The sequence below is a fragment of the Zea mays genome, chromosome 1 (assembly GCF_902167145.1).
Source record: "Zea mays cultivar B73 chromosome 1, Zm-B73-REFERENCE-NAM-5.0, whole genome shotgun sequence".
Taxonomy (NCBI): Eukaryota; Viridiplantae; Streptophyta; class Magnoliopsida; order Poales; family Poaceae; genus Zea; species Zea mays.
In genome coordinates, this window is record NC_050096.1 from 74,870,447 (window position 1) to 74,890,236 (window position 19,790).

The following is a 19,790-nucleotide window of genomic DNA, read 5'->3' on the forward strand; positions in this document are numbered from 1 at the left end:
GCCCACCAGACCACCAATCCATAGTAGCTAGAAAAAAGAAGGTGCGGTGTTACAGATCGACTTGCTTGGAAGTTAGAACAACACAAAACAAAAGGATCACGTTGTTTGGGCTCTAGGCTCCCGCCGCCTGATCTCCTTGGTGGTTGATGCCCTGATGGCCTGATGACTGATAGGACCACAGGGCCACAGGGAGACTGAAGAGCGCAGCACGGTAGTAGTGCAACACACGTGGTGCGCCACCGCAAGCACCGCACCAGGCCAACTTCACGTTTATTTTTTATGTATTTGTATTTGATGTTTGGATTATTTTATTATATTTATATTCTAATATATGTACTTATAGACTTAAATATTAAATCTATAGTTTTATTTGTTATTCTTGTCTTTATATTTTAAATTGTATACCAAACCATTATAGATTATGCTAAATTATTTATGAAAAATTAATATTGGCATACCTTATGAAAAAAACCCTAGCTACACCATTGATTGGTTGAAGAGTCAACTAGAATGGAGCGGCTCCATTCCGATTTTTGATAATGGAGCCGTTCTATTCTACGTTTGACAAGCAAAATAGAGCCGCTCTATTTTTTGTTTAGTTGAATAATAGAATAGAGCGGAGCAGCTCCGTTCTTTGTTTGGTTGGAGAGCCATATGAGTGTAGAGTGGAAGAAAGGGATGAGAGCGCTCACATCTGGTCGTTTTGGTGAAGCGGGAGTATTTCAACTATTTATGATAAATTTTTATATGAAAACTCTAGAAACCAATCCAGTCCTTTTTTATTGGAAACTAAATATCCATAAAATAAAAATATAGCCACTTCATTCTCCTACACTTTTCAACCCGACACACTCTAAGGTAGTGTTTGGTTGAAGAGCCAAGTAGAACGGAGTTCTTCTGTCCCAGTTTTGTTGCTGTTTGGTTACAAAGTAAATAGAACGGAATGACTCCAATTAGGAAATATTCTCCTCAGATCCGGAACCATTCCGCTCCAAAAAATCAACCGGACGGAGCCGCTCCGTTCCCATCCCGCTCTCACAGTCACGCTCCGTTCCGTTCACTCTGCAACCAAACAAAAAACAGAGTCGCTCTGTTCCAGATTATTAAACACAGAACAGAGTGACTCCGTTCCTAGAACCAGGGATGAAACGACTCTATTCTACTTGGCTTCTCAACCAAACACTACCTAAAGGACGCTAGCTCCAAACTCCACCTTCGACTTGCAATAGAGGAGCCTACCTACCCTTTGTTACCTATCAGCCCAACTTCAACTTGGCCCGTTTATACCGTGCTGGGCCTGCCTATACCATCTCGAAGACCCCAACCCTAAAACTAGCCGCTCACCCCCATAACAACCGTCGGATCTCCATCCGACGACCAAACGCCGAACCCCGTCATATATAAATTTACGCTCCGCCTGCCACGCCGCTCCTCCAAACCCTAGTCTCAGAGCAGCCGCATCCACAACCTGCCTCTCTCGTCCCCTGGCGGCGTCCGCGGCAGGATGGCGGAATCTACGGCGAGGACGGTGAAGGATGTCAACCCGCACGAGTTCGTCAAGGCCTACTCCGCCCACCTCAAGCGCTCCGGCAAGGTAACGGTGCTCGACTCGCCCCCCTTTCCCATCTGATTCGACGCTGTAAGCCTACAACGGATGGTCGCGCACCGCGGCAGTCCGCGGAGACGAGCCGGTGCGATTTCATCAGATTGCCGTTGCCCGAGCAGTTATGAGCTGTTTTGTGATTACACGGATCCATCGCCCTGTTATTGCTCTGGTTATACCAGCGAACTTTTCCCGCGTCTTGCTTACTCTCGTTGCGCTCGTGATTAGTGACACGGGGATACACCATTTTTTGCTAAACATGCTGTGGTGCAGGAATTATGTTCTGTGGCTTCTAGGCATTTGATTGGTAGGTTAAAGAGATTTGTTCACGTAACTAACTTCGAATTTATTAGACATAGGCAATGCTGTTCTTCTTGTCTTATGCCTACGCCGTAGAATCAATTCTAGATCGTCTGTGCAGAAAAATCTGTATGTAAAGTGTTTTATATTGTCTATATACGTCGGTTTTAGGCAAAATCTAACAGTATTTTGAAGATCCCCCAGCATTTCATCTATGCAGGGCCTATATGAGGTGTGAGTTATTTTGTTTCTATTGATATCTATCAAACATAGTCTGTGGTTAGCCTGTGGTCTGGAGTGAACCATGGCTCTGTTTAGAATTGGCTGTTTCTGGTTCCAAATCCTTGGGATAATGAAGTACACTAAGAATTCCATTTATCTCATGATGAATAGTGGGCTGATTATACTACTAGGCTGTTAATTGAAAATCGTAGTTAAAACTTTTATTGCTTAAAGAAGCTAAGTTTGTGTTGTATGGGCATGCGATTAGTTTAGAGGTGAGGTTGGGATACTGTTTTCTTCATTGCATTGGTTATGTTGGTATGTGTGATTAATTATAAGTGTACTCTTCTGTTAGATGGAGCTCCCTGAGTGGGTTGACATTGTGAAGACTGCGAGGTTCAAGGAGCTTCCTCCTTATGATCCTGACTGGTACTACATCAGGGCTGGTAAGGGATCTTGTCTGTTTGCCAAAATCATACTACAATCCTCAATCTCCAAATTCTGCACTTCTATCAGATTCTTAAATTTCTTCTCCTGCAGCATCCATTGCAAGGAAGATCTACCTAAGGCAAGGCATCGGTGTGGGTGGCTTTCAGAAGATCTACGGTGGCCGCCAGAGGAATGGCTCCCGCCCACCACACTTCTGCAAGAGCAGTGGTGCTGTTGCACGCAACATCCTGCAGCAGCTGCAGATTATGGGCATCATCGATGTCGATCCCAAGGGGTAAATCAGCTGCCACACCCCTTTCTCTTGCAATAACTTATCCTGGTTGTTGAAGTTTGCTGCTTATTGGACATTTCCATTGTGCTGCAGTGGACGCCTCATCACCAACCAGGGAAGGCGTGATCTGGACCAAGTGGCTGGAAGGGTCGCTGTTGAAGCGTGAGCAGTGTCATCTTTGGTTTCAATGGTGTCATGTTTGATGGTTGAGAAGGCTGCGCTCTATTTGCTCTTTTGGGTTAGGATTTTCGAGTTCAGAGGACTTTAAGGTTTATTGCATCTAGCTATGGCGCCACACTATGTTCCCCGAGTACCTAATGTGATATCAAGACTCAATTCTCGAATCTAAGATATATGTTTGCAAAGTGTCTGACCAGGTATCAATAATGTGTCTTTCTTTTGGTACAGATATACGTGATAATAACGTGCAGTTATTGGCCACCCTTGGTTACCGATAGCAAGGCTAATAACTCAGCTATTGACTCGGTAGATTTTTGTAGTCCAACTGTAGTCCTTTCGTTTTTCTTTATTAATATATGGGCTCACTTAGCTAGCTTTAAGCGTATTTTTATGTGAGTTAGGACAGCTCCAACAATCTGACTTATCAGCTACCTTAGGTCATTTTTTTCTACATATTTTAATTTATTAACATAGTGATTTTTTTCTTTTTGTTTTAATAGAAGCGGGTGGAAAACAAGATTTTATTTCCGTATACACATTTTAAGATTATGTGAGATATACACATTTCAAGATTATGTGTTATGTGGGGCTGGCTATTCATTGCAGACATTTTAAGATTGCGTGACTGCGTGAGGGTCACGTGCAGCTATCAATTGAGTGAATCTATAGTTCATAGGTTCATGCCTAATTTTATATAGTGGGATTAAATCCATCATATCCATATATATATATCAAGATAGTTATTTTTTGATCCATGGATTCAAATATAAACTTGTGCAATATTTTTATAGACTTTTTCATACCTAATGAGCTATGAATAAAATCCTTGACTTTTATAGTTTAAAAAATTTCTAAACCCTTAGATTATAATCTATGATGAGTTTAACCGAATAACAAAATTTGAATAGTCTTGGATTATTTTGAGGTATGGATTGTAATCTCTACTACTTATTAAGTATGTAAAGGTAGTCTGCCTCTCTCTGTTCTGCCGTTCTGCCATCTAGCTATCTCGATCGTCCGATATTGCCGTGGAGCTCCTCTCCCGTCCGATGCACGCTCCCTCCAGTCCTCCACCGACGCCCCACACGCGATGTGCCGAGATATCCGCCCCCACGACTCGCGAGTCCATCGCCACCGACGCCCGATCCATGGAAGGAACCTCCTCCCACCTTCCTCTGCTCCACCCTCCCTCTCCTCGCCTCCATCGTCGGTACCGGACTCCTTCCCTTCCTCTTCTCCTTCACATCCCTCGCCAATATGCCTGCCGCTACCTCCGCCGCGTCGTCGTCCCCGCGCCCGTTGTCAACCCCCGTCGCGCGCCCCCTCCCCTCGTCGTCATCCACAACCCCGCTTCCCCTCCCGTGATGGGATCTGGGAGCAGCAAGACCACCACTGCAGACGACCTCGACCACCCACATGCTCTCCTCCGGACCGACGTCGAAATCGGGGTGACGACATCGTCCCACAGTGTCTCCCCAAAGTTGGGAGGCGACGACGACGATTCCAAGTGTGTGAGGTGCGTCGACGAGCAAAAGGGGCTAGGTTGTCCCAGTAGTCTAGGGTTCGCGTCACGGAATCAGAGCGCTTCCTAGATCTGGTCGTCGCCGGCATCTAGGCAATGGTGGCGAAGAACGTCGTCAGTCGAGGTCCTGGAGCGGTGTTGCGAATGGACTCGAAGTCCGTCGACTTGGAGAGAGGCTCCACCAGGCGCCAGACGGTTTGTTCAGGTCAGCCCCAGAGCACAATCACAAATAATTTTTTCCTGGTTTAACTGTACACAATCACCACAGTTTCCCTTTACAACAAATTCTCAGTATTCAATAGTTGTTGTTTGTATTTCTTTCATCCTAACTTTGTCTTTGGGTCCATATGCGTTGTTGATGCTGTATTTACCTTTGCAAGCTCAAAAGCATACAGTGGTTTTTGTTGTCTTGTTCATTGCTCTGCTTATCTACATTTTCCTGCATTTCTTGTGGGAAATCCTCATTTGCAGAGGTCCTGAAGTGTAAGTACAGCAAAGCGGAGACAAATATAGTGATTCTGAAAAGATTGGGCGCCATGGTTTTGCATGGTGTTGATGCGAAACGAATGAGGTTTCACACTGACTTGAAGAACAGACGGTTTGATCATATTGTCTTTAATTTTCCTCGTGGTGGATTCAGAGGAAAAGAGAATGACTTGCGTATGATCGAGTATGTTCACTATCTCACCATGCTATTTTGGCAGTTAATGCTAATTAAATTCTGTATTTAAATTGTTGTTCATGGTCTTCATATGGATCAGTTCACATTTGTCTTATTGAGCTCTTGTGATTGAACATTTGCATACAAAGGGTTATCTCTTCTGTACTGATAACCTATGCAGAAATGGCGTTGGTAGAATCTCAGTGAAAATTTGAAAATTTCTCCTTTTTTCATTCTAAACAGTATACATCACTGCTAAACTTGTTTCTCAAAATGAACTATATCTATTTGTAAGTACATTAAGAATAAGTAGCATCTATGTTACCTCATTAATTAGTTAAGAGCTTTTACATGTTTCAATGTTCCATTGGCTAGAGTATGTTTTTTTAGGTCCTATGACGGTTCGGTCAAAAAATTCAATACTACAACCTTGATGGAAGGACTAAGATCACTATTTTGTTGCCTTTGTGGATATAACTTTATTTCAAGCACTTGTATTTCGGTCTAAGCTTTTTTCTGGACATATATGAAATAAAGATGGTTCAACTTTGCATGTCAGTGATCGTAAAATAGTAGTTGATGTTTCTTAGTGTAGCTAAACAATACGGACCCAATCCGAATCTACAACACTGTTTATTTACGGCCTGTGTTTTCGTAGTTAAATTATTATTAACCAAATGCTGCGACTTTCAGCTTGCACAAGGAGTTGGTGTGGGGTTTTTTCCGCAATGCACGCCACATTGTTCGGCAACTTGGTGAAGTCCATGTTACCCACAAGTCTGGGGAACCATACGGCAGCTGGGATCTTGAGCACCTGGCCTCTGAGTCTTCTTTTGCTATGGTTGACAAAGTTCCTTTTCAAAGGGAAGACTATCCAGGTTATAATCAAAAGAGAGGAGATGGTAAGAGATGCAACAAACCTTTTGATCTTGGTGCATGTTGCACATTCAAGTTCCAAATCAGAAACTTGAAGAAGCTGAAGCAAATGAATAGGAGGTCTCGTTTAATCCCAAACCTTGGAGGCAACAACTTTCATCCAGGCCATTCGGTAACTGACAGGGGGGTATTTCATCCGGTTGCACCTGTTGAAGCAAGGTCTTGGCACCATTTTTCTCCGCTAGCTCACACAGGAAGCATGCTGATGTCTCCGCAGCCTTACACAGTTAATCAATGTCAACGATCCGGGAGATGCGGTTCATATCCCAAGCCGGTGGTGAGCTCTGATGGCATTGCGGCTGGACCTTATTTGCATAAATAGGAGAGTTGCCACCCGGTGGTGAGCATGCCAGGCCCATGTCTGAATGATTTGCCCGCTCAAGGTGGCATTCCTCCACCTCTACCAATGAGCAGAATCCCATCTCCTGATCTCCTTGCACCTCGGGAGCAGCCTTGGTATCAGCAGAGAACTATTCTTGATCACCTAGGAGTCGATGACTACTTCTTTGCCCGGGAACACCAAATGAGTCTGCAGAGGGAGTATGAAATGAAGAGGCAAGTCATTCCATTGGAACATCGCCACACGGACAGGGAGTCTGTTGAGAAGCTAGAGTGGCTGCACAGGATGATCGCATTGTATGGTAGGAAGTGAAGGATCTTTGGGAGGTGCCAGTATGAAGGAGCTGGGCCTACCAGTTCCAGGCTTCTATAGGACTACAGGTAAAGGTCATTTTGTATGGCATGCACTGACCACGGGCAATGCGATGAGTTGCTAACTTGCTATTTTGTTGTTAATACTGTCTGTACGTTGTACTCCTAGGCAGTTAAGCATGCCTGCTTTTGAAGTGGAGCTGTTCGAAGAGAGTTCCTGATTAGTTGCTCATTCTGCAATAGAGTATGGCTTACATTTTCGTGGGGTGCAACATTGGTCACACAAAGATCATGCATGGTAGAGAAATGAAGCTGCGTTATATGCTTAGCCAATTAGCTTATATACTCCATACGCTACAAATTATGGTTTACTTTAGTTTTGCCCTAAGTTACACTTTCCTAATTTTGATCAAATTTACAGATAAATAATTAGCTAATAGCTAACTATTTACAATATTAAATTAGGCGATGTTTGGATTCACTAGCGATAATAGTTAGCTAGCTAAGTAGCTAATAGCTAACAACTACTAACTATTAGCTAGCTAATTATTAGTAAGGTTTGCTTCGATCCATCTACTAATATAGGTACTTGAATAGTTGGTTACATGTTTATATTTACTACTAGCACTCATCACCAAGTAATTAACATCTTCACTTGCTAATAGTTAGTAGATTGTTTGGATCACCACTCAGCTAATTCAGCTGTTAACTATTAGTGCCAATGGATCCAAACATATCCTTAGGGCTTAATTATATAATCTAGATTATAATATGTCGAGATTATAATTTGTATATAGCTGTTTGGATGAACAGATTATATGAATGAAGATTATTGATTTTTCAGACATAAAGGCAAAGACAACAATACCCTACATGCATATGATTTGGGAAAAGAAAAAATGACATACATTGTAATTTTATAAACGTAGCCATGGATAGTGGATCTTTTACTAAAAATAATCTCAAATAAGCTATTCTTGAAGAGATTATGAGATTACCATAGTCTGTACTTTAGATTATATAATCTGGACCTATAATCTAGGTGTTTGTTTATCTGCTAAATTATTTACGCTGGATTATATAATCTGGACAGATTATAATCTGAAACAAACATGCCTTTGATCTCATTAAACTCTGCAAAATATATTTTCATAGTGTATACATATTTTTATAGAGTATTTACTTGAATTTGTAGATGTGGCTAGAAATGTCCAAACGGGCCGCTTGGTATTATACATTGTAGCACGGGCACGGTTAGTTCCGAACTGTACGACGGACTCATCTTTGTGAAAGAGTCAGACATGGGATAGACTCGATAGGTTCATAGTTTTCTCTACTAACTGAAAAACGAATTTTGGCCCGATTTTAAATGGATTTGGATTCAAAATATAAAAATTCAAAAGTCAAATTTTGGTCAACAAAATGAAATTTGGATCATTCCAAACAAAATTGTGGACCCTGGTTCCATGGTGATGAATTGATGGTATTGCATTTTTTGAGTAATATGTAGACCATGGAGCTGGAAATTTAATCTCATATATCTTCTAATTTTCTATTGTTGTGACTTAAATATGTTGTCTATTTTTTTGACTATGCAGATGGCAAGGACACAGAAGAACAAAGCCACTGCTCACCATCTTGGTCTTCTGAAGGTAACTTGAAATATACTCTAATCTTTATCTTACAACTCTTACCTATGGTAATTTCTGTCATTCACTTTAATGAGTTTAAGATTCCCACTCCATATGAGGCCATTAGGACATATGCATATCATTTCAATGTAACGCTTTGATTTGATGTTTCATTATGAATTTATTAATGCCATATGTTAACAGTTCTATATGATTTTTAAGATATTGATGGTCAAAGTTAAAAGATGTTTGAGGGAAAACCTAAATGGACTTATATTTGTGGTTGGAGGTAGTAATCCGAAGAAAACGTGGACAGTTCAGCTATTTTCTACTATTAAATTATCAACGCTGCAATGTTTTGCTATTAATTAGTTTCCATATTATGCTTCATGTTGATATTTATTATGAGACTGTACTTTTTTGAGCTGATACTCTTTGATATCAACTGAGGTTATGTCTTCTTAATTGTTCGTTTGCCTAGGCTAAACTTGCAAAATTGTGGCGGGAGTTGCTCACTCCAACATCCAAAGGTGGTGGTGGTGCAGGTGAAGGATTTGATGTGACGAAGAGTGGAGATGCACGTGTTGGTTTAGTTGGCTTTCCTTCGATTGGGAAATCAACATTGTTGAACAAGCTGACAGGGACATTTTCAGAGGTTTGCCACATCAATGCTCTTTGTTTATAACATTACATTTAGCTGCTCATCACCTGTATTGTATTAGGGAAATCCTCGTGTTCGTATCTTGCACAATGTTTTTAAGTTACATGCTGTCTGATTCTATTGGTACGCTACGAAGGACTACACGTACATATTAGCTTGAGTAGCAGACTAATTAGATTTTGCTTTCAGTGATGCGAGTTCAGTGGTTTATGCTTGTGCTTCTTGAATAGGAATCATTAGAAAAGAAGTATTTTTGGATTGATTGCTCTTTGGACCTTCTTACAGATAAATATTTTCGTATGTTGTTACTATTAATTTGATTTATGTATATTAAATTACTAATCCACTGTTTTTGTTCCTTCTCTGTTTCAAAGGTTGCTGCCTACGAGTTTACAACTTTAATCATGTATAAGGGTGCTAAAATCTAGGTGACATGAGCTTTTATGTTCTCAGTACCAGCACATGCTATGACATTGAGAAGCATCACGTCGTAGCCTTGCTGCATTGAGAAGCAGTGATCTTTGTTCTTATTTGGAAATGGTTATACTTGACAGGTACTGCATGTCTGTCATAGCAAACTCTGGTTATTGTACTACTTGTTTTCTGTCAGAAATTTTGCTTCGAAACTGAACTAATAAGTGGAAGTATAATTTACTCATCTCGAGGGAGATGGAGCATGTTTGGCTGATTGTCGTTATAGTTCGCCTCTCTTATAGTGTTCTTAGATGTACTATATGCTGCAGGACATTGAGAGTGATGACGAGGACCTTGATTTTGAGGTTGATGATGGAGCTGAGGATGAACCTAAAGCATGATGCGGAAGATGCCCCAGCCGAACCTGCTATCAAGACAGTTGTGGCCCTGGCTGCGCCACCTAAAGATACAGAAAGACAGTTGTCTAAAAAGGAGATGAAAAATAAGGAACTAGCAGAACTTGATGTAGTATTGGCTGAGCTCGGACTTTCTGGGATTTGAGCATCGCTGCACAGGATGGTGAGAGTCATACATGTTGCCGTTAAAACTGCCTAATCTATTTTGTATGCACTCAATTCTCTGATGCCATGTTTTCTTGCAGCTGAGAATAAAGGTGCCAACCAGACTGGTGACACGGTCGCTACCTCCTCTTGGCCGCTGGACGTCTCTCCTTCCTAGCCTTCGCCTGTCCCTCCTCCCCTGCCCGCTACCCCCGTAGACAGGCACGTTGCTACCTCCTCCACGCCCTAGGAGAAGCCGCAGGGCCCGCCACCCCTCACCATGTTCGGCGTCGACGGCCAGGAGGTGGAGCCATGAATGATCTATCCTAGGTATACCTCCAGCTTCCCTTACCATCTCCTTGGCCTCTTCCTCCCCCCTTGGCCTTCTCCTTCTGATGAATCATTTTACCTAGATTTGTCACTGCTTGCTAATCGTTGCTCCAACCGTTGAGTTTGCGCGGTGGATTTCTTTTCCTAGCATCAACACATGTAAAACAGGGGAGATTTAGATCCAACACATCAGCGAAGTGGCGCCCTTGCTGGTGAATTTTGGGCACCCCTATTTTGCTTGCCTATTCTTTTGTGTATGTATGCCAGCAAACTGATTGTTTTATTTTCTAGGCACAATAATACGTCCAGGTCTCGTAGAACACCTAACACTGGTAAGTACTCCTAATATGCAAGTGGTTATGCTGATGTTGATGAATCGATTGGTATTTTGAGACTTGTATTATGTCTCCTTTGAGGAGGTTTTATTTTCACCAGGTACACTACATTATTTGATGATCGTATTATGGTTATTTGATCACTGTATTTTATTATTTGATCGCTGGATTATCTGGACAAATTACGAATATGCCTACTACTGTATCATAATTACTTGTTGCCTACTCTATCGACCTTTGCAAAGATTGCTACTGTTTTGTTGTCTAAACCACTTGCTATCAATATTTCTTAAAGTGTTGTGTATCTAATCGTCCTCTAATAAGCACATCAGTTAAGTTCAAGTTAACACAATTACACTCCCATACATGTATACAATGATGATGACCTGTTGTACATTCTGATTGCTTGGGTATTCATTCTCTGGTGCTCATAGTCTAATGGATGGTATGATCACCGCTTAGTATGTTCTGTTCTGTTTTTGAACTGAATTATCTCAACCTTTTATCTAGGATTGTGTAGTGGTCTAGGGATTGCGTATTAGGATATTGAGGATGGGATTTTCACAAATTGCTACAGTCCAATTATTTTCTTCCCTTCTACCCTGCTACACGCCAGATCATATGTTATAATGGTGTTTGCTGCTGGAGGCACATCCCGATTCGTCGGTAAGCCACAGCTAGCTAGCCTCAGTTTGTTCCCGTCTGTCATGTCTTTTCTTCGCGTTCCGCTTATGTTTGGTTATGTTTGCTTTCCAGATAGGGCCGAGTGCATCTGCCTCATTCACAAGATAAACGACGCTCCTACCCCCTCCTCTGTTTTCTACCTGCTTGAACATATCAGCAATCTTGCTTGTATAACTTGTGGATGGTAGGCCTGGAGCGCTGTCGAATTCCTTCCTTAGCGCAACTGCTGTTCAGGTATGTCGGCTCAAGTCATATGATCTTGCAAAGCTTGTCAAGCATATTCCAGCAGATAGAGGAGGGTGAATCTTATCCTTCGGATGACTGCTTATTTTTTGTTTTACGTACTTTCTCAGTCCAAGTTTTTGTTCTATTCGTCCCACGCTTTTTGTTGTCTTTTTGTTTGAGCTTTCACTACTTGTTTTTCTCTTGTTTTGGTCTTTCTTAATATTGCCCGTGTCATTGTTTTCAGACCGATTATGTATCCAGGTATGGACTTGAAGTTTAATGCCACACCTGCTCTAGGAGAGCAGACAACCTTCAAGTGGGTCATTGATCATGGGTGTAAAATGGTATGGTTACCATTGTTGATATTTTATATCTCTGGTTAAATTGCTTCCTTCGTACAACCATAACTATTCAATGTTTTCTTTGAGGGATAACTATTATATTGTTGATATGCTTTGTGATAATGAATTACCCTGGGCTGATACTTTCTATTATAGCACAAGTAGCTAGCCCATCTATAACAAGGACTTGTCCCCTGTTAGTAAATGAAAATGTTTCTCCCTAAGTCTGTAGATTGTATTGTTCAGTCAAGTTGTTGCTCATTAGAGGCATGTTCTATATTCATAATGATGTCTGAGGTCCCATTGTATATGCACAAAGGCTTCCAGTGTATTTTTTCTACATTAGAATTTTTCAAAGACTGTAAATTGTATTAGTGAGACAAGCAGTCATGCATTAGGGGCCTGGTCCATGATACAATTATTTATAATGAGATAGAGATTTCATTGTACATGCAGCCACAAGGCTTCTTTTTATATTTTTTTAACATGAGTGTACTGATGCAATGTCGTTCTGTTTTGTCATTTTATTTTTGTTATATCTTGGAGGTGTTGAGCTAGATCAATATTTTGCCATTGAATTTATGAGTGGCCTATATGTTCACTGTTTGCCCATTTCTTCAGTTAAGCTGAATGCAAACCGTCGAGATGGTCTTGGTCGAGGACCTCCATGGCACCTACATTGGTGTGAGTTGTGTCGCCTCATCGCGACCGTCATCGATTGGGCCTTCGAGGTATAGGTTACTCTGCTGTTGCTTGGTGAATGCTTATATGCTTATATATGTTTTTATTCGTCTGTGCTGGTGAGGTTATTTTAATGAGCCGTTGACAAAGACAATGATGTGTCCCAGGAATAACATAAAACCAGTGCTTATTTTCTATTCGTGCATGTGCAGGTGTTGTACTGTTTCTTAGAATTTTCCAGCAACTTCGATGGGAGGAATTTTGTTTGAGCTTGTGGGCCCAATTCATATCAGTCGCGACCCTGGGACTATCCCACGGCCTGCGGCGAGCTTGCAGCGCTGCTGCGCCTCGGATACGCGGACAAGTCACTACTTGGGACTATTTACACTCCTAAAAGGGAAACACACAGGTACTTGATATCCTCTCCTTATCCACTAGACCACAAATTGTTTTTGTTGTTTACCATCAAAATCAAGGGGTTGTCTATTTCTTACAATCAGTTGAAGTTTCATATGGGAATAAACTGATAGTACACACGGGATTAGAAAATTTACACAATTAAATGCATACAAGAAATAAGCATCTGGAATTTTTACCAAAAACAGTGTGTTGGACATATATGCAACAATTTTTTTGCTAAACATCTACACTAGATTCCATATGGAAGAGAAATGTGATAACCACTATTGGCTATTTACGACACGTTTCATGCAAATATGTTAGCATATCTAATTTGTGTCTTATTTTGTAGATGAAGTTGCTAAATCCAAGCAATCAACTGTCTCCACAAAAAACAAAGAAGGTATGCCTGAAAGCAGATAAATGATTCTTCTTCTCTAATTGCATACTCTTTACCTGATTTACATTACTCCCCACTTGTTATTTTTTGGCTACTGAAACCCATATTTTCTGTTCTTTACAGTTTAAGGAAATTCAATTTCAGAAACTTCAGAGATTGCCAGATGGGTGCCATCCTGATTTTGATAATGATCATCTGTGTTCTATAAATAATCATGACCTGCTTCCTAAAATGAGTACTCCAAGTGCTGACCTTCATCTACTTCCTGAGACAGGTAAAACAATCTGAAATTACAATTTGAAAGTAGTATTTTTCTTCTGTAGGAGTAGATATTATATTTTTTCTAATAAATTCATTCTGAAGGAGTGGAAAACATGAGGACACCTAAAAGTCTTCACGCTGAACTTAAGCGTGAGCTGTCAAAACTAAATACGGTGTTAAAGCTACCAGTATGTATAATCTTCCTGCTAACTTTTTCCCTCCCTCTCTGCTCCTATTGTTGCATTTAGTGTCCTTCTGATATAATTATTTGTGGAAGTATCTGATCCTCTGGTTCTGAACTATTTTTTCATTATTCACAACTGCAGGATAATGTACTCTTTCTGGCCAACCAGTTTCTTTAATATCTTTTAAATAATCATTTAGTTGTGCGGGAGCCACGGAGCATATTGTATGCGTTCAACATAGCCTTGGTAAGCTAGGCACCAACCGGTGTTACTTTGTTTGCTTTTACATTGAATTTACCAAATATGATAAATTTCTTTATTACTTGTTTCAGTGTTGGTGTGCTGCTTCTTTTCTGAAATACACTGAGTTGGATCATCGAGAATCACTTGCCCTTGCTTCAGATGGATTGAATTATGAATGCAATGAGGCTCCATCATAGGCAGGCTTATAGGTTCGTAGTATCATTAGGACGGACATCTTACTATAACAATATAAGACACATTTTGTATATAACACATGTGCATATATAAGTTATCGAGATATTATATGTCTTCGTTGCAACGCACGATCACTGACCTATAAAAGTATAACACACATTTGTACATAGTTTATCGTGGTTTTATACGTTTCCGTTGCAACGCACGGGCACTTTCCTAGTATAGATTTAAATTCAGAGTTAGATACGGAAAGCAGATACATGTGTCTTTTGCCAAAAAAATGCAACCGCTCAACTGAAAAGCAGATACGCACCAAAATTCTCACGCGACAACAGATTTCCCAAGCAAATTCGGGTAATACTAGTTCAAAAAAAATGATGAAATGGGCCTTTGAACCTGCGATTAGAGCTCTCAGCATAACAGTCAACCATCGAGGCATGTAAGTGATTGTGTCCTGGATAGAGATGGCAATGAATAAAAATGCACTGGGTATTACTTGACCAAACTCATACCCGCGAAGAAAAAATACGTCCACTAAAAACACATACTTATGACGGGTATAAAATTTTGTCCAAACCTATACTCATGCGGGTTTCGGGTACCCAACGGGTTTTCCATACCCACTAACATCAACATAAAATAATTTATCATGTAAATGACAATCAATACATTAATAAGTTAGCATAAAAGGAACAAGTGATAGCTAATTTTAGCCTAAAATTTGTTACATGAAGTTTATTTCATTTAGAACATATTCAATTAATAATATTATGAGACATATTTATAAGGAATGTTGATTTTAAGACGGGTTTTAAAAACCCATGGGTTTGCGGGTATGGGTAGTGGAAGAATAAACTCATGCCCACGTACCTGATGGGTTTTCATTTGAACCCATTAACAAACCCATGGGTAGAGAAATTGATCCAAACTCATACCCTAATAGAGCAAAAACTCACCGGGTTTTGGGTAGCGGGTACCCATTGCCATCTCTAGTCCTGGATGGACCCGATGCCGTATTTAATAGGGGCATACACGGGAAACTTACCAATAAATTAATTACTCTTTGGTATCACAAAAACAACCTTCTTTCTGAGTATGGAGGGAGTATGTTACTCTCTCTAATGCAGGATATAAGCCGTAACCACTTTTTATTCTTGTTCTACAATGTAAGACGTGCTCTCTTTATGTATACATACATCGATGCCATGTTATAGAGACAATTAAATATATTTCTTAATCTTTAAACTTTAGATGGTTAAACCTTATATATTAGGACGGAGAAATTATATGCTAAGAGTTAGTACTAGAGAGATTCATCTCTCTTACTCAACATATTTGCTCTAAGGGCTCAAGAATTTTCAGTGTTTCACATGCAGCCACTCTGAATCGATGTCACTATATTTTCGTATTGTCGAGAACGCACACAGTTGAGCCCATTTGCTACGAACTTGACCAATTGGGCTTGGTAGTAGTCTGTCTTCAGCAGATGTTCTATTGTGTATTGTATTGTTTATAGTGTAGTTTAAAATAAAGAATAAGATAAGACGTCGTTTGAACTTTGAATGTAGTTATTTTAGAGTAATTATAATTTACTTAATAAAATAGTCTATTTAGTTTATATTTTGACATTCCACCACTTTTCAAAACTCAGATATAAGTCTATCTTAAATTTATAGAGTGAAGTATGGAAATTTTTTTTATCAATGAAATATGTTTCTATTCTACAACTTATAAAAATCTATCACATATAGCTAATAATAATATACAAATATATTTCGTATAAAACCATATTAGTTTAATTGATTTTGACTAAATCACTATTATTAAAATGGAACCTCACATTGGCCTCAATTGAAAAGAAAGTAACTCACATACAAGATGTTTCTCCGTCCCTATTTACCCATTGATAGAGAATTTTTTCTATTTACATCCACCTCATCCACATCTCTTAGAGTTAGTTTGGGAACCCCATTTCCCTAAGGCCCCGTTTGTTTCCTTTCATTTCGAGGAATTGGAATCTTACTAATGGAATAGACTATTTTTTTAGAATATGACATTCCACCACTTTCCAATGTTATCATATAAGCCTACCTCAAATTCATGGGGTGAGAGATGAAAATTGATTCTATAGATTTACATGCTATTTTTCCGATGTACAACTTATAGCACATTCTTCTACTTGCGACTCTATAACATAAATGTAGTATATAACTATCTCTCTCATATGATTTAGGATAATATACAAATATATTACATATATAAATATATAAACTTAATTAGTTTTGTCTAAATTATAATTATTAAAATGGAATTCAATTCCAACGAAACAAACGGGCCCTAAGGGATTTCCATTTTTCTAAAGAAAAATAGGAATTTTTAGAAAAATGAGGTTCATAAACTAGTCCTTAATGAAAGAATTTCCCGTGAAGAATTGAGAATCGGACTCATTGCCATCTCTACTTGAACTTGAGTGGTCAGTGATCGAGGCACCTGTTGTAGCGGAAGCATTATTGGCCAGAGTGGGTACACGGAACAAAGCTTGTTTATGAAACAAAGATGCGCAAATCATCGGTGGCACCGGCCCTGGATTAATCCAAAGAAAGAGTAAAGCAATCAGCGGCAAAGGATAATTAAAATAAAGAGCATCATGCAGTAAGACAGCACAACAAAAAGGGAGTTATTAATAAGTGGACGCTCCACTGCAGCGAACAGTAATATACATTAGAGTAGAAAAGGAAATACATGCCTTCTGCAGTCGCAGACTCAACGCTTTTGATATGTATTAGAAAGAAAACGATATATATCCTAAAACTAAACATGCGCCTGTGGTAACCTATCGTTCCGAGCCCATTTAAAATCCAGGGATCGGAGCAAAAAAAGGGTACGTGTGCAGTGCAGGCACCAGCTGGGCGATTATGCATCTGCATTCAGCACGGCCTGACAGTGGCCGGCGCACCCTGCTGTAGTGGAAGACAGGGGGAGGAGGGGGGAACAAGAAAGACGCGCGCGCCAATCAGCGGGGCACAAGAGGCATCATATGCAGTAAGAACAGCATAACATAACATAAAGGGGTTAACAAGTGGAATGATGCTCCGTCCATTATAGCTAGGCGCAAGCAGCAGGAGGTGTGTTTGAGTTGTTCAGTTTCTTCGCCGGCCGGCCGGCCGGGAGAGACACACTGCTTGCTAATTATGACTGCGATGATGATGAGGAGGTACATGCCTCACGCTCTGATGGTCCTGGCGCAGCTCTTCTTCACGCTCCTCTACTTCATCGCCGAGGCCGCCTTCAACAGGGGGCTCAACTCCTTCGTCTACGTCACCTACCGCCACCTCCTCGCCGCCTGCATCCTCTGCCCATTCGCCTACTTCAAGGAGAAGTAAATCTTGATGATGATGATTCTGCGTGTGTGTGTGTGTTTGATGCTTTTCTTTGTTTGTATATATGTACGACGATCCTGCTGTGCTGCAGGACGCTGAGGCCGAAAATGACACCAATGCTGTTCCTGGAGATATTCGTGCTGTCACTTGTGGGGTGAGCAGAGCTAGCGAGCATATATATGCAGAACGTACGAATAATTATAAGAGCATGATGCATGCATGTTTCATGGAAGTAAGCTAATTAAGCTATGTAGGCAGAGAAACCAAACCAAACCATGTACATGCATGCATGCAGGGGGAGCTTAACTCTGAACATGTACTTCTCGAGCTTGAAGTACACGTCCCCGACCTTCGTCACCTCCATGCTCAACACCGTGGCCTCGATCACGTTCGTCGTCGCCGTCGTCCTCAGGTTGGAGATCGTAGACGTGAGGACCCTGCGGGGGCTCGCCAAGATCGCGGGGACCGCGGTGTCGCTGGCCGGGGTGACCACCATCAGCCTGTACAGAGGAGCGGCCGTGAAGAGGCCGTGGAGGGCGCCCGCCGTCCACGTACACGGCATCGGCGGCGCCGGTCACGTGGAGCCACACGAGAGCTGGGTCAAAGGGTCGCTGCTCGCGCTGGCGAGCTGCATCTGCTGGTCGATCTGCTTCATCTTGCAGGCAGGTCTCTCTCTCTCTCTCTCTTCCGGCAGGCGCTAGCCACTGCCCACTACTAGTAATTAACTAGCTGTCTCTGACGACGGCGGCGGCGCGTACGCAGGCTTCGTCCATAAAGAGGTACCCGGCCAAGCTGTCTCTGACGGCGTGGACGTCCCTGGTCGGCGGCCTGCAGTCGGCGGCCTTCGCGGCGTTCGTGCAGCGGGACGCGCGGGACTGGCTCGTCGGCTTCGGCCTCAACTTCTGGGCCATCGTGTACGCGGTACGTAGTACGGTAGCTAGCTAGCTGATGAATGAACTGCAGACGAGACGACTGATGTATATACAGCAGAAGATCGACTTGCTCTTGTCGTACGTTCTATAGGCGATCGCCTGCAATGGCTTGACCGTCGTCATCCAGCTGTGGTGCAACAGGGAGAAAGGCCCCGTGTTCGTCGCCATGTTCAACCCCCTCCTCACCGTCATGGTGGCACTCCTCGCCTACTTCGTCTTCGGCGAAAACCTATACGTTGGGAGGTTGCTCTCGATCGATCCTCTTATTATTATATAGTATTCCAGACTGAGTCGTCCAGACAAGCATAATTATTAGTTGGCTGTGTTGCTGCTAATGCATATTATGGCAGCGTGATTGGAGGGCTGCTTGTGATTCTGGGGCTCTACATGCTGCTGTGGGGCAAGGACAAGGACCAAGAACAGCACGTGTCGTCGTCATCGGAGGAGGGCAAAGAGCAGGAGCACCCCCATGGCCATGATGAGCTGGACCTGCACTACAGCGTCAGCTTGCGAGAAGCAGCAGTCGGCCGAGGCCGACCGTGATATGTATGTATGTCTGTATAAGTGATCATTTTGTTGGCAGTTGGCACTGTACGCACTACTACAGCACACCTCTGTACAGGCGGTCTGGTTCGCCACTACACAGGCGGTTCCAGGAACCGCTTGTGGTGCACCGCCTGTGATGTAGCGGTCAATCAAAAACCGCCTGTGAAAAACACAGATTACAGGCGGTCCAGTTCAACGGAACCGCCTGTGATAGACACACATCACAGGCGGTCCAGTTCAAAGGAACCGACTGCATTCACTATAAATCACAGACGATTTTCATTATACAGATTCATATATACAGAATTTTCAAACAGGTATAATACACAGAATTTTCAAACAGGTATAAACATATTCATATATACAGATTATACACAGATTCACACAGATTGCATAATACACAGATTGTACACATATTCATCCACATACACAGATTTACACATATTACAAGTTCCATAACAGGTATAATACACAGATTACAAGTTCCATAACAGGGATAATACACAGATTCATCCACATATCAAGTTCCATCGTCATACACAGAATTATACAACTAAACATCTCAAAGTTCCATAGACAACTAAACATCTA

General features: G+C 41.5%; 2 protein-coding genes and 1 pseudogene across 10 annotated transcripts; all 3 read left to right on the forward strand.

Moving 5' to 3' along the window:
- The first annotated feature begins 1,393 nt into the window (after positions 1–1,393).
- LOC100192949 (40S ribosomal protein S19-3) lies at positions 1,394–3,404 on the forward strand. Its single transcript, NM_001138127.2, has 4 exons — positions 1,394–1,594; positions 2,481–2,571; positions 2,666–2,849; positions 2,940–3,404. The coding sequence occupies exons 1-4, from the start codon at positions 1,505–1,507 to the stop codon at positions 3,010–3,012; spliced, it is 438 nt and encodes a 145-aa protein (NP_001131599.1). The 5' UTR covers positions 1,394–1,504; the 3' UTR covers positions 3,013–3,404.
- Positions 3,335–14,459, forward strand: LOC103636444 (helicase protein MOM1-like; annotated as a pseudogene).
- Positions 14,460–17,257: 2,798 nt separating this feature from the next.
- LOC100304260 (uncharacterized) lies at positions 17,258–19,498 on the forward strand. Of its 9 annotated transcripts, none has more exons than XM_035958921.1 (7): positions 17,258–17,383; positions 17,447–17,720; positions 17,813–17,875; positions 18,017–18,383; positions 18,484–18,642; positions 18,795–18,896; positions 19,004–19,496. In XM_035958921.1, the coding sequence occupies exons 2-7, from the start codon at positions 17,533–17,535 to the stop codon at positions 19,130–19,132; spliced, it is 1,008 nt and encodes a 335-aa protein (XP_035814814.1). In that variant the 5' UTR covers positions 17,258–17,383; positions 17,447–17,532; the 3' UTR covers positions 19,133–19,496. The 9 variants fall into 9 exon arrangements, with proteins under 9 accessions (XP_035814814.1, XP_035814809.1, XP_008681283.1 ...); XM_035958916.1 differs by having other exon boundaries at positions 17,260–17,383; positions 18,745–18,896; positions 19,004–19,494; XM_008683061.3 differs by having other exon boundaries at positions 17,349–17,720; positions 18,781–18,896; positions 19,004–19,498.
- The last annotated feature ends 292 nt before the right edge of the window (positions 19,499–19,790 follow it).